This window comes from Perognathus longimembris, chromosome 6, assembly GCF_023159225.1.
Source record: "Perognathus longimembris pacificus isolate PPM17 chromosome 6, ASM2315922v1, whole genome shotgun sequence".
In the NCBI taxonomy this organism is placed as follows: domain Eukaryota; kingdom Metazoa; phylum Chordata; class Mammalia; order Rodentia; family Heteromyidae; genus Perognathus; species Perognathus longimembris.
The window spans coordinates 64465344-64479094 of record NC_063166.1 but is presented as its reverse complement, the minus strand read 5'-3'; the positions used below and the strand labels follow the sequence as shown (position 1 = coordinate 64479094).

General features: G+C 44.8%; 1 protein-coding gene across 2 annotated transcripts in view; it reads right to left on the bottom strand.

Moving 5' to 3' along the window:
• Positions 1-13751, bottom strand: part of Dnaaf9 (dynein axonemal assembly factor 9) — a 120914-nt gene that overhangs the window by 3944 nt on the left and 103219 nt on the right. For both annotated transcript variants that reach the window (XM_048348887.1, XM_048348886.1), the window contains exons 31-34: positions 6812-6898; positions 2813-2919; positions 2373-2447; positions 330-535 (exon numbers count right to left, since the gene is read on the bottom strand). In XM_048348887.1, the coding sequence (XP_048204844.1) occupies positions 330-535; positions 2373-2447; positions 2813-2919; positions 6812-6898 (475 nt within the window). The remainder of the gene's footprint in view (positions 1-329; positions 536-2372; positions 2448-2812; positions 2920-6811; positions 6899-13751) is intronic.

Genomic DNA, 13751 nt, shown 5'->3' with positions numbered 1-13751 from the left:
GGTAGCCTATGCCTCAGAACTGAGCACCTACAAAAGACCCAGGCCCAGCCACCTCTATTCCCAGAGTTCTAGGTGAGGCAAACTGTTGAGCCTGTGTAAAGAGGCTTTGCACCCTTAGTGTGCAGAGCTTGTGCTCTTGGCTCATTGAGTACACATACCACATCTGCTCAGAGTTTGCCCCAATGAAGGTTCTACCCACTGTTCCTAAAAGTGCTGGCTAGGACTGTGAGATACAGACTAGAAAGAGGGGTGGAGTTGTCAGGGGCCAGTATCATCCCTGGGGCGTGCTGGTCATATCTATGCTATTCTATCTGGGTACTGAAAGTCACCTGCTTAGCTGACTGCCGGAGCCAGTCCTTGAGGCTGTCTTCCTTCAGGGAGCAGCCGATGAACACAAGGTAGCACTCCTGCTGCCCGCTGTTGTCCTGAGGTGTGTTTTTCGAGTCAGGAGGTGGTGTGGGTCCCTCCAAAACTGGCACAATACTTAGGGAGTTGGCCAGAGTGTTGTAGCAGACCTCCATGGTCCTTTCTGAGTCTACAAGGAGAACAAATGTTGGTTCCTAAAACCCCATCCAGAAATGATTAAGGCTACACTGTAAAAAATGTCAATGGTTAAGCTGGGTGCTGGTGGCTCACACCTGTAATCCTAGCTACTTAGGAGGCTTTGATCTGAGGATAGCAGTTCAGAGCCAGCCCGGGGCAGGAAAGTCCATCTCCAATTAATCACAGAAAAAGTGAGAAGTGGTGGTGCTGTGGCTCAAGTGGTCGAGTGAGAACCTTGAGCAAAATGGAGCTCAGGGACAGTGCCTAAGCCCAGTGTCCAAGCCCCAGGACCACCAAAAAAAGAAAAAAAGAAAAAAAAAGTCAATGGTTGGGATAGAGTCCTAAGAAACTGCAGGAGAACCGATGTGACTAGTGGCAAGTCTGAAAAGCCGAGAGAGGAAGAAGCAGAAGTAGTTTCTGGCTTGGCTAAGGGTGGTCGGATGGATAATATTAACAGGGCAGGAGAAAACAAGGCTGTTGAATTTGTAAGAGGAGCAGTATCTGCACTGGACTGGGAATAGCCCTGCAAGGCAGGAGAGCCCAGTGATTTTGCAAATGAGCTAGGTCCTGCTCATTTGCAGGCCCAGCCTCTCCCTACTAGGTAGATACAGTCTGGCTCTAGAACCTAGGAATCTGACGATAAGCTCACTTACAAAGAATAGAAGAACATAAGACATACTTAGTGGCCTTTGCTATCCAGCCTTTTTTTTTTGACGGTTGTGGGGCTTGAACTCAGGGCCTAGGTACTGTCCCTGAGCTTTTTCGCTCAAGGCTAGTGCCTTTAAGCCACAGCACCACTTCCAGTTTTCTGGAGGTTAACTGGAGATAAGTGTCTCACAGACTCTCCTTCCCTGGCTAGCTTTGAACTGTGATCCTCAGATCTTAGCCTCCTGAATAGCCAGGATTACATGTGTGAGCCACCGGCACCAGCCTGTTCAACCTCTTAATGCCTGGCTAAACAGTTAACACGTACCAGTGAAACTGGGTTTTCTGCTATACCAGCTGAAGGCATCTTAGCAGACACATTTCCTCCCTCCAAGGAATAATAAACATTTCCCATCTTGACTGCAGACCGTAGAAAATGCTGATCCTGAGGAAAGTGATGGACTCTGCTTCCTCAATATTGAGTTTACCAACTGTACTAGTTTTGAGGCCTTCTGACTCCGAGGCTCAGGAGAGACCATGAAGTTGCAAGGGCTTCAGAGGCCTAAGGCTAATTAGCAGGTCTGCTACACAGAAGAGAGAACCAGACAAGCTGAGGCTCAGACTTTGACAGACCCAGACTGGGACCTGGTGCACTCAGCAATAGGCAGGTCCTGGTGACAGGTCTATGGATGGCTCAAGGGTGGGCCATGAGTCTCTGGAACAAGGCCTGAGAAAGTCATCCAGGGACAGCCCCTCCAGTGTAGAGTGTGAGGATCTGGGGCAAAGTGGTGCTTGGTATGGTCAGAGGAGGGTTTTGTAGTCTGAGAGGCATGAGCACTCTGAAGAGTACCAGCAGAGGCTGTGAACTCTCATCAGGAAGCCAGACACTGGTGACTTGTGCCTGTAATCCTAGCTACTCAGGAGGCTGAGAGCTGAGGATCGTGGTTCAAATCCAGCCTGGGCAGGAAAGTCTGTGAGACTTTTATCTCCAATAAACTTCTCAGAAAAAGCTGGAAGTGGCACTGTGGCTCAAGTAGTGGAACACTAGCCTGTGCACAAAGAAGCTCAAGGACAGTGCCCAGGAGCTGAGTTCAAGTCCCAGGACTTGGAAAAAACCCAAACCTCCCACCATGAGCTGCACATGCTCCATGGTGTAGGGCTCCACTTCCAACTACCAAAGTTACCTGAAAACTTCACTTTGCCAAGAATGTGGTAGATGTTTCCAGAGAAGGGACTTGGCTTGATAGAGGACTGAATTGCTGGGAAGAAAAAAAAATACACAGAGATGTATCTGAGGGCAGACGCTAAGTATAGAGCAGTGTTCCTGGGAGGGCTAGGGACTGGAGAAAGAACCCACTCTAGGGTTGAAGGTTCACAGCCTCTATCTCCACCCCCATCTTTCCTGAGTCTTTTCCACTCTTACCAGGAATGGAGAAAACCTCTCACTGGAGTAGAGATCAAATCAGCCACACAGAATCAGAAAGAGGGGACTCCTAGGTCCTTAAATCCCTCACAAATAGCAGAGAGAGTAAATAGCATACAGAATGGAATGGTACCAGGTGGTAGGACTAACTCTTGGGTACCCTTTCACTGGAGTCAAGGACCTTTTACAGCCAACACTCACCTTTACATTTAGCCACAAAGCGAGTCTTCTCTAGGGGACGACCAAACCATACACAGATCTGAACCATTAGTGGGAAGACGGATCCAGAATCAAATTTTCCTTCATACCTTTAAAGCAGTTGAAAATATTTATATTTTCATATATTTATATTATATATTAATATATATATTTGGGGCTTAAGAGTGTTATTATCCTATATGATTCCCCCCTACTTGTATACTATTTTGCATACTAAACATTTATTTAAATGTGAATCTGTTGGGCTGGTAATGTGGCTAAGTGGTAGGGTGTTTGCCTAGCATGCACAAAGCCCTGGGTTTGATTCTTAAGCACCACATAAACAGAAAAAACCAGAAGTGGCCCTGTGGCCCAAGTGGTAGACTAGCCTTGAGCAAAAAGAAGTCAGGGACAGTCCTCAGGCCCCAAGTTCAAGCCCCAGGACTGACAAAAAAAAAAAAAAGAATGTTGTCTATTTCACTGTAAGAATGGGAAGCTTCCTTACACTAGCAGTATTAGCAAGAAACTGTTTTACTAGGGAAGTCCCAAGTAGGGTCAGCAAGAACAGGGCTGTGGGAGGGAAACTGATGAGGATCTCTGTATAAAAGAGCTGAGTATGTCCTGTAACTAAAGCCTATTCATTCTAAGTGGTGACCTTGATCTAAGTGGGAGAGGAGTTAAATATAAAAACAAAGAGGAGGGCTGGGAATGTGGCTTAGTGGTAGAGTGTTTGCCTAGTATGCATGAAGCCCTGAGCTCCATTTTCTAGCACCAAGGTCAGCATGAGTCAGTGTGACCTAGAGAATGGAACTTCTTTAGGCAACAGAAGACCCAGAGGTAGAGGCGCAAGAGCATCAGCAGCTGCAGATACAAACAGGTGGGTGGCTCAAGTAGAAGAATACCAGCCTTGAGTGAAGAAGCCAAGAAAGAGCACAATGCCCTGAGTTCAAATCCTGGTACTAGCATACCCATACACAAATGCACACACAAAAGGTAGGCTTCTCCTCTGAGTTCCATTTGTGGTATTTGGTAAGTTGAGATATAATTGTCTTATTTAGGAGTAAGGAATGGCCCACTAGCCATGATTTAGGAAAGTATGATGTGATTCAAATCAGAGGCTGCTTCTAAGGATATTACTTAAAATCTCCAATTTTTACATTGTTTGATTTGCTTTAAAAAAGAGTAACTAGGGGCTGGGGATATAGCCTAGTGGCAAGAGTGCCTGCCTCGGATACACGAGGCCCTAGGTTCGATTCCCCAGCACCACATATACAGAAAACGGCCAGAAGCAGCGCTGTGGCTCAAGTGGCAGAGTGCTAGCCTTGAGCGGGAAGAAGCCAGGGACAGTGCTCAGGCCCTGAGTCCAAGGCCCAGGACTGGCCAAAAAAAAAAAAAAAAAAAGAGTAACTACTATAGTTATTATTTGAGATAGCGTCTCACTACCTAACTATGGCTAGCCTGGAATTCACTATGTAGCTCAGGCTGGCATCCAACTTGCCAACCCTCCTGCTTCCAGCTAAATTCTGGGTGCCACCACTGCCTGGAGCAGATTTTGATTACTATACCCACTTGGTGGAGTAGGGGTGGTATACAAGATGTAGAGAGTGCCTTCAAGAACCAAGAATAACAAAGATAATCTGGATACATACAAGAGATGAATTCTGGCCAAGGCTTAGCCATTTTTAACCTCAAAGGTTTCCTTCTTCATGTGTATGGAGGGTTGGAGAGAAATGCAATGGTGGGGCTGGTAGGTAGGAACGTCTCCATTTTAAAAAGGTCTTGTTTTTAAAGTGGCTTGTTTGCATAAATTTTTTTAAAAAATGAGAACTGGTATTTTCATTATTTCCATTTCAATACAGTTATAATAGGATATAAAAATATTTCCTTCTAAACCTATAGACAGAACTGTCCATTTGTATAGGGCCAAGTGCAGCACAAGGGTTAGGAATACCAGCTCAGAATCAGACAACTGGGCTTGGAATCCAGCTCTTTCATTTACTAGCTTAGCTGTACCTTTGTTGCTTATTACCTTATCTACAAAATGTGGAAACAGAATCCACTTCACAGGCTTGGTATAAGGACTGAGAACACAGGTAGAGTTCTTGGAGCGCTCCAATTTTACATTTTTTGCTATAAAAGAGGCCATTCCTGGGGCTGGGAATATGGCTTAGTGGCAAGAGTGCTTGCCTTATATACACGAAGCCCTGGGTTCGATTCCCCAGCACTACATATATAGAAAACGGCCAGAAGTGGCACTGTGGCTCAAGTGGCAGAGTGCTAGCTAGCCTTGAGCAAAGATTAAGCCAGGGACAGTGCTCAGGCCCTGAGTCCAAGGCCCAGGACTGGCAAAAAAAGAGGCCATTCCTTACTCCTAAATAAGACAATTATGTCTCAGCCTACCAAACACAACATATGGAACTCAGAGGAGAAACCTACCTGTTGTGTGTGCATTTGTGTATGTCTATGCTGGTACCAGGATTTGAACTCAGGGCACTGTGCTCTTTTTTGTCTTTTTCACTGTCCAATATAGCTGTAAACTATAGGCAGCCATGGCATACTGGAAATATAGCTGTGTGACAGAGACTAAATTCTTTGTTGTTGTTTTTTTGGTGTTTTTTTTTTTTGGGTTGTGGGGCTTGAATTCAGGGCCTGGGAGTTGTCCCTGAGCTTTTTTTTTTCCTCCTCAAGATTAGCTAGCACTCTACCACTTGAGCCACAGTGCCATTTCTAGCTTTTTCTGTTTATGTGGTGCTGAGGGATCAAACCCAGGGTTTCATGCATGCTAGATAAGCACTCTACCACTAAGCCACATTCTCAGCCCCCTCCCTCCTTTCCTTTCTTTTTCTTTTTTTCTGTCTCTATATCTTTTTTCTCCGTCCGTCTGTCTGTCCACCTCTTCCTCCCTCCTTCCTTCCCTCCCTTCTTCTTTGTCTTTTTTTTCCCGTCAGTACTGAGGCTTGAACTCAGGTCCTGAGCATTGTCCCTGGCTTCTTTTTGGTCACTTGTGCCACAAGCACCACTTCTGGCTTTTTATGTATATGTGGTGCTGAGGAATTGATCCCAAGGCTTCATGCATGCTACGCAAGCACTCTACCACTAGGCCATATTTCCAGCCCCTCTCTTTCTTTCTGCCAGTCCTGGAGCTTGAACTCAGGGCCTGGGCACTGTCTCTGAGCTTCTTGTGCTCAAGGCTAGTGCTCTGCCATTTGAGCCACAGCACCACTTCCGGCTTTTTATGTATATGTGGTACTGAGGAATCGAACCTAGGGCTTTATGCATGTTAGGCAAGTAGTCTACCACTAAGCCACATTCCTAGCTCCTTCTTTCTCCTTTGGTGGGTCATGGGGCTTGAACTCGGGGCCTGTGTGCTGTTGGTTTTCTGTTGGTTAACTGGAGGTCAGAGTCTCATGGACTTCCCTACCTGGGCTGGCTTCAAAGCATGATCCTCAGATCTCAGCCTCTTGAGTAGCTAGGATTACAGACGTGAGCCACCAGCATTTGGCTCTAAATTTACTTCGTTTTTATTAATTTATATTACATTCAACAGCCGTGTAGACAGAGAATGCTACAGTGGATGCCAGCATATACCTGACTGTTCAGGTGATGCTAGCATAATATGATTACAATGGACTTCACACTCTCCTCTGAAGAGGCCTTTTCTGCACTGAGCCTACTTGTTAGATAGGAACCTAAAGGACTGATTATACTCTCACCTCTCACTCTCACAGAACTCTTTGTGCCATGACAGCCATCTTGCCCTCACTAGAGAAAATATGGGTACCACTGTGCCCACAGGATGACTCCCTAAATCTCAACATCTAGGGTGGCTCCCAATTTGGAGCCTAGGGCATGGACTATAGGGACCCTGGCACGGCATCCCAGCTAACAGGTATCTTCTTTGTAGAGCTTAGTAGTGCTTTCACTTTTCTCCCCTTGTTTTTTAATAAATAAATCATTGGGCTTACAAAAAAAAGTTTGCTACTTTTCAATGATGATACTTGCCAGCCAGGGTACATTAAGTATCGAGATCGTAGCATCTGAGGACTTGAAAAACTATTTTCTGAGAGAATCAGCTCAATGTCTTCATTCCTTCAAAAACATACAGAAAAGATCCAGGTTAGTTAAGATTGTCAGTCTTAACCTGAACATTTTTCTTCCTCCCATCACCCATGAACAGTATTACAAGCACACAAGCAGTTCTATGGGTAAGGGCATTTCACCCAAAACACTTGAGTACCCATTTCCTAAATGGAGGAAATTCTTTTATAGAACCACAATATTATTACCACACTCAAGGAATTTCAACTGCACAGGATAGTCAGAAGTGCTACCACTGGGGGCTGGTTAGAAATGTAGAATCTTGGGCCTCACCCTGAATCAGAAACTTTTTTTTTTTCAGTAATTTATTGGAGATTAAAGTCTCCAGCCAGGGCTGGCTTGAAACCACAATCCTCATATCTCAGCCTCCAGAGGAGCTAGGATTACAGGCCTAAGCCTGCATAGGCTCTAGGCTATCCTACCAACAACTTGGATTTATCTGATTGTTTGCTCAGGACTAGATTCAAGTTCAATAGTTTTGCTTAAGTTTAATCCCCAGGTGGTATTCATATGACTGACAGCAAGGAGGTACATGATACCAGAATGTCCCTTTACTGGCTTTGCTAAGTTTAATCATTTAATCAACAGACTTGAGGATGTAAGGGTAGTTTTCCTCTTTGTGAATAATTAGTAGTCTGGAGGGATACATGCTGTTATGGAGGACTAGTAGATATCTTTTTCCTCCATAATTTTTCACCCACAAAATGATTTCCTTCTTCTCCTTTTGTGGGTTGGCCCAGGTTCTTCAAGACACAAGGCAGTCAATCACTAAACTACATCCTTACAGCCCCATAATAATGACTTTCTCTCAATCCTTATTTGGTTCTACAAAGAAAGGGCTTTGTTATCCAGTCCTTACCCCTGTACTACAGTGCATTATTATTACTGTTCTCTATTGTACTCAAATTATACCAAGTTTGACTTGTAGGAGCTTTTTTTTTTTTTTGGCCAGTCCTGGGGCTTGGACTCAAGGCCTGAGCACTGTCCCTGGCTTCTTCTTGCTCAAGGCTAGTACTCTGCCACTTGAGCCACAGCGCCACTTCTGGCCATTTTCTGTATATGTGGTGCTGGGGAATCGAACCTAGGGCCTCATGTATACGAGGCAAGCACTCTAGCCACTAGGCCATATCCCCAGCCCCTGTAGGAGCTTTTTTTGACAAGCAGTACTAAGGTTTGAACTCAAGGCCTCATGCTTGCTCAGCTTAAGCCACATCTTCAGCCTTGCTTTTTGCCAGTTATTTTGAAGCTGGAGTCTAATGGACTTTTTTGCTTGGGCTGGCTTCAAATCGCAATATTCTAGATTTTATCTTCCTGAGTAGCTAAGATTACAGGCATGAGTCACCACTGTCCAACTCTTGTGGGAGTTTGTAATTTAGTTCTCTTATCTTCCCACACATCTCCACTAATCTTGAGTACTTCCTTCCTTTACTCACATAAAATGGACCACTCTTACCTTGTATTTTTCCTACCCTAGACATGCAATCTGCCCTACAAGGAGTCCTAATACCTTGCGGTAGGAAATGGCACTTAGAAACCAAGATCTAGAGGTAGGGTATTCATTGCTACTGTGCCATTATTATTCTTTTTCCATTGAAAAAGGGTAGGGGACATACAATATGAAAATTAACATAAATTCATTATTGAATCCTAAATTCTAAGCAAACACTTGAAAGATTCCTTTGCATATTTGTAATCTCTTTCCTCTAGGGGAGCCAGGGTTTCAAAAGAATTATGTTCAAAATTTACCTGAATTATTTCTTTCAATATAATTGCTATTATTAATATACATACCGATTCATTGTTTAGGCTGGTATTTATTTTTTCCTCCATGTTTGTTTATTGTGTGTGTATGTTGCTGGGGATCAAACCCAGACCTCACACATATGCTCAAAAGTGTTGAATCTGCCAGGCACTGGTGGCTCAGGCCTATAATCCTCAGGTGGTTGAAACCTAAGGAGTGTGGTTCAAAGCCAGCTTGGACAGGAAAGTCTCTGAGACTCTTATCTCCAATTAGCCACTAGAAAACCAGAAGTGGCTCCGAGGCTCAAAGTTGTAGAGTGCTAGCCTTGATCAAAAGAGCTCAGGGATATAGCACTCAGGCCCTGAGTTCAGGTTCTAAGACATCCCTCCCAAAAAATGTTGTATCTTCAAGCTGCATTCCAAAGCCTTTAATGTTTTAAAAGTCAAACCTTATAAAGGCTAGCGCTCTATCATTTGAGCCACAGTACCACTTCTGGATTTTTCTGTTTATGTGGTGCTGAGGAATCGAACACAGGGCTTCATGCATTTTACTGCTAAGCCACATTCCAGCCCAGCCATAAACCTTTTAACAACCAAATTGAGCAAAGAAAACTGCAATATAACAGTAGTTTTCTCTATTTTTGGTGTGTAATTTGAATCCAAGGCCATGAAGCAAAGAGATCACTGCTCTATGCTCTCTATGCAACTTCTCTCAAATCAGCTATAAGGAACCTTAAGAGACAGCGTGGACCTCCATTCTTCAATGTATGAAAATGTGAATGTGTCAAAACAAAACTCTTTATACTGAAGTGCCAGACACGTGAACCCCATTTTAGAATTAAACCCTGAGCCAATCAGATTTGTACCTGTGTCCTAATCTTGCTTGCACACCTGATTGTTGTAACCTTGTTCTTTGCCTTTATAAGCCCTGTGTAATCACAGCTCGGGGCTTCCTCCTAACCTCCGCTGTGTTGGTGGGTAGGACGAGGCCCGAGTTGCAGCTTGCTTAAATAAAGCCTTGCCTTGCTTTTGCATTTCGGAATGTCTGAGTCTCGGTGGTCTTTTTGGTGGTGGTCTTGCGACTTGGCGCAACATTTGGGGTTTCGTCCGGGATGGCCCCAGAGACCCCTGAGACCCCAGACTCCGAAGGTAAGAAAATAGGGCAGTTCATTCTGTATGTCTGTGTCTGTGTGATTTGTAGTTTTGTTTTCTTTTTAGGCCAGCCGCTTGAATCTGAACCTGTAGGTAGTGAAGGACGAGCCGGAGTGGACATGCTCGTATGGGCAGTCCTGGGGGACTTGGGGAACACCTCAAGCCCTCCACAGGGGGCTCAGGCTTCCCACTACCACTCTGAACCTGAAGGACTGGACCGAGAGGCCCTTCTAATAGGTGTCCGTCTAGTCCACTCTATATTTGGGGTTGTCTGGTCCGCTCCTACACAGGAACGGGAGAGAGAGAGCCTCAAGATTGTGTGGTCTGCCCCCTCACAGGGGCAGGAGAGACACAGTGAGACTATGTGGTCTGCCTCCTCACAGGGGCAGGAGAGACACAGTGAGACTATGTGGTCTGCCTCCTCACAGGGGCAGGAGAGACAGTCAAACCTGTAAGCCGCGGCTCCCTAAGTCTGTCTGTAAGTGTTATCTGGTCTTTGTGCCTGTGATTATTTTTGTGTGTTTCTTTCTTGCACTGTGCCTGACTGACAAACGGATGATGGGGAACATTCCTTCCACTCCCCTGGACTTGACTTTAGCTCACTGGAAAGATGTACAGGTGACAGCCCACAATCAGTCAATCAGTGAGAATGTCCGCAAAAAAAGAACTCTAGGGGGACCCCCACCTAGCCTTCTTAAGCAGAAAATTGTTTGGTGCGCTAAAATGTTTTACTAAGACTAAAAATGTTTTACTAAAACTATCAAGCCCTGGAAAATGAGGCTGGAGAATGCTAAAATCATTTGTTAAAAGTTTTTGTCTTAAGGGCTGGGGATATGGCCTAGTGGCAAGAGTGCCTGCCTCATATACATGAGGCCCTGGGTTTGATTCCCCAGCACCACATATACAGAAAATGGCCAGAAGTGGTGCTGTGGCTCAAGTGGCAGAGTGCTAGCCTTGAGCAAAAAGAAGCCAGGGACAGTGCTCAGGCCCTGAGTCCAAGCCCCAGGACTGGCCAAAAAAAAAAAAAAAAATTAAAAAAAAAAAGTTTTTGTCTTAAAATGTACGGCCGATGCTTATTCAGCGTGCTTTAAGATCTTTAGAAAATGTATGTGTGTGTGCATGTGTGAGTGTGAACATGTTCAAGACTGCAGTATGATGCAAAACTAAGTTTAAATTCAAAGGTCTTCATGCCATGCAGTAACTGGGACTGAAGGAAAAAAAAAAAAAAAAAAGAGGCTCTTTTGAAACAAGCAGCCCGTAAGCAAAGGGCGGCACCTGGTTTCAGATTGCCTGTGAGCTTCAGTTTTTCCGATGCAGATAAAAGCTAAAGTGTTGTGTTAGTGTTAAAAAGGCTTTGGAAATCAAGAATACATTTCTAGATAAGAAATTTGGAAGTAAAATTGTCCTAAATAATTATTGCAAAGTGAGAAAAGGAGAATTATGGCTACCAAAATGTTTAATTGCCATTCCAGCTTCTTTGTAGGTTTTTTGTAACAGTTTCCAGCAGGCCCACAGAGAAGCACAGGTGATTCCTACAAGTTTGTCAAGATCTAATACTGACCCTTAATAAGTTCCAGGTAAGAGAGCATGCTTAAAAACTACTTCTGTGTGGACCACCTTGTTGCTTATAATTGGAGTAAAGTGGCCCCTTATAAGACTCATTGATCTGAATCTGCGGTTCGAAGCCAGCCCGGGCAAAGAAAGGTCCCTGTGAGAGACTTGTCTCTAATCAGCCATCAGAGTGCTGGGAACGGAGTGGTGTGGAGCTCAAAAGTGGTACGGTGCTAGTCTTGAGCTGGAGAGCTGAGGGACAGCACTCAGGCCCTGAGTCCAAGTCGAAAGTCACTCCTCCTGGGACAAAAGTGATGGAGCATCCAGAGGCAGTAAGCCACTGCTTGGATGGCAGAGATGGTGTCAGATCCTAGAGTCACTACTGTTGGCCTTTCAAAAGTTAAAGCCGGGAAGTCCTAGAAGAATAGTTCATAAGCATGCCTTTCCAATGCCCATGTCTGTCTACTGGGCAGGAATTTGCCAGTCATCTGTGATAGTGGTTAGTAAGGGTAAGTTTGTCAAATGAGAGGATAGATTAAAATCTCACCCCCCGCATTTACTCAAAGCCCTGACTGGCAGTGAGAATTTTAAGCTCATATATCTGTTTAGTAAAGAAAGCTTGTAGACCTGAGATTGTGTCCTTATTGAGATCTGTTAAAGGCCTGCAAAGGTATATTGTTAAAAATTGCAAGACCTGTCAGCTTGCCAATGCCCCCAATCAACAGACTACTAAAGGAGCTCGCCTCTGTGGGAATAGGCCAGGCGTGTATTGGGAAGTAGATTTCACAGAAATTACAAATATTTGCTAGTTTTTGTAGACACCTTTTCAGGATGGGTTGAAGCCTATCTAACAAAGCATGAGACTGCGAATGTAGTGGCTAAGAAGATCCTGAAAGGAATCCTACCCAGGTATGGCTTCCCATCCACCATTGGGTCAGACAATGGGCAGGCTTTCGTCTCAAAAGTAAGTCAGGGAATAGCCGCTGCACTGGGGATGGATTGGAAATTGCATTGTGCTTAACTAAATTGGCCTTAGAGACTGGCGCAGACTGGGTGTCACTCCTTCCTTTTGCTCTGCTTAGAGTAAGAAATTCTCCCTATCAGCTTGGCTTTACTCCTTTTGAAATAATGTACGGGTACCCCCGCCCATTATCGCTAGCCTTCAGACTGAATTGCTTGCTGATTTGGATAATGCTGAATTTTTGTGTAAACTCGATTATTTGCAGCTTGTGTACAAGAATGTGACCCCAACTTAAGGCATTATATGATTCTGCTTCTGTCCCTGCCCCCCATTTATTCAGACCAGGGGACTGAAATCCTTAGAACCACAGTGGAAGGGACCCTAGACGGCATCGCCACTTGGGTTCATTGCTTCCATGCCAGGCCAGCTGACCCCTTTGCCCTGGATGACAACTACCGTGATGGAACATGGGAGGTCTCCAAGCACCCAACTCAGCCGCTTTGCCTTCGCCTCAAGAAAAGAAAGTTAGACTGAATATTGTTATAATTTTCTTTTTGCCTTCTTTCCTTACTACCCTGGCTAGTGTTAATGTTATTTTGGCAGCTCACTCCAAAGTGAGGTGACCCCCTTATTTTAGGTAGTTTTGGGCTTGCTCAGGAATACGGGTATAGCCACCCGACCCTTAGAGCACAGTTGAGAAGTTTATGTATTATTTTGTTGCTTACATTTGGATACTAAACACTATACAGCTAATGGTAAGTCTGTATAGCTGAAAGTTAATTTTCAGTTTGCAGTAATCCTGCAGTCCCTTGGTAAAGTAGACTAAGGTTATAGGTTCCTGGCTAGGTAAGGTCTATGCCCCTGAGTCAGCCTGAAGAAGTTACAGAAGATGGATGATCTTCACCCATCAGCCCCCCTTTAAAATCAAGGGACCAGAGCTGTTTTTGGGAAGATGAGGCAGGATAAACTAGAGACATGCAAAACAGAGGTACAGAGACTATTCTTGTAAGAAATGGTGACAGGCCCTTTGGTTACCACATTGGGCCCTACTGGCCCATGCCTTACCTCTATATCATCCCCTAGACATGCAAGCCATTGAAATGGACAGAATGGAGCCATGATTGGCTCCCAAGGTACCAAAAAGAAAAAGGGGGAAATGAAGTGCCAGACACGTGAACCCCATTTTAGAATTAAACCCTGAGCCAATCAGATTTGTACCTGTGTCCTAATCTTGCTTGCACACCTGATTGTTGTAACCTTGTTCTTTGTCTTTATAAGCCCTGTGTAATCACAGCTCGGGGCTTCCTCCTAACCTCCGCTGTGTTGGTGGGTAGGACGAGGCCCAAGTTGCAGCTCGCTTAAATAAAGCCTTGCCTTGCTTTTGCATTTCGGAAATGTCTGAGTCTCGGTGGTCTTTTTGGTGGTGGTCTTGCGACTTGG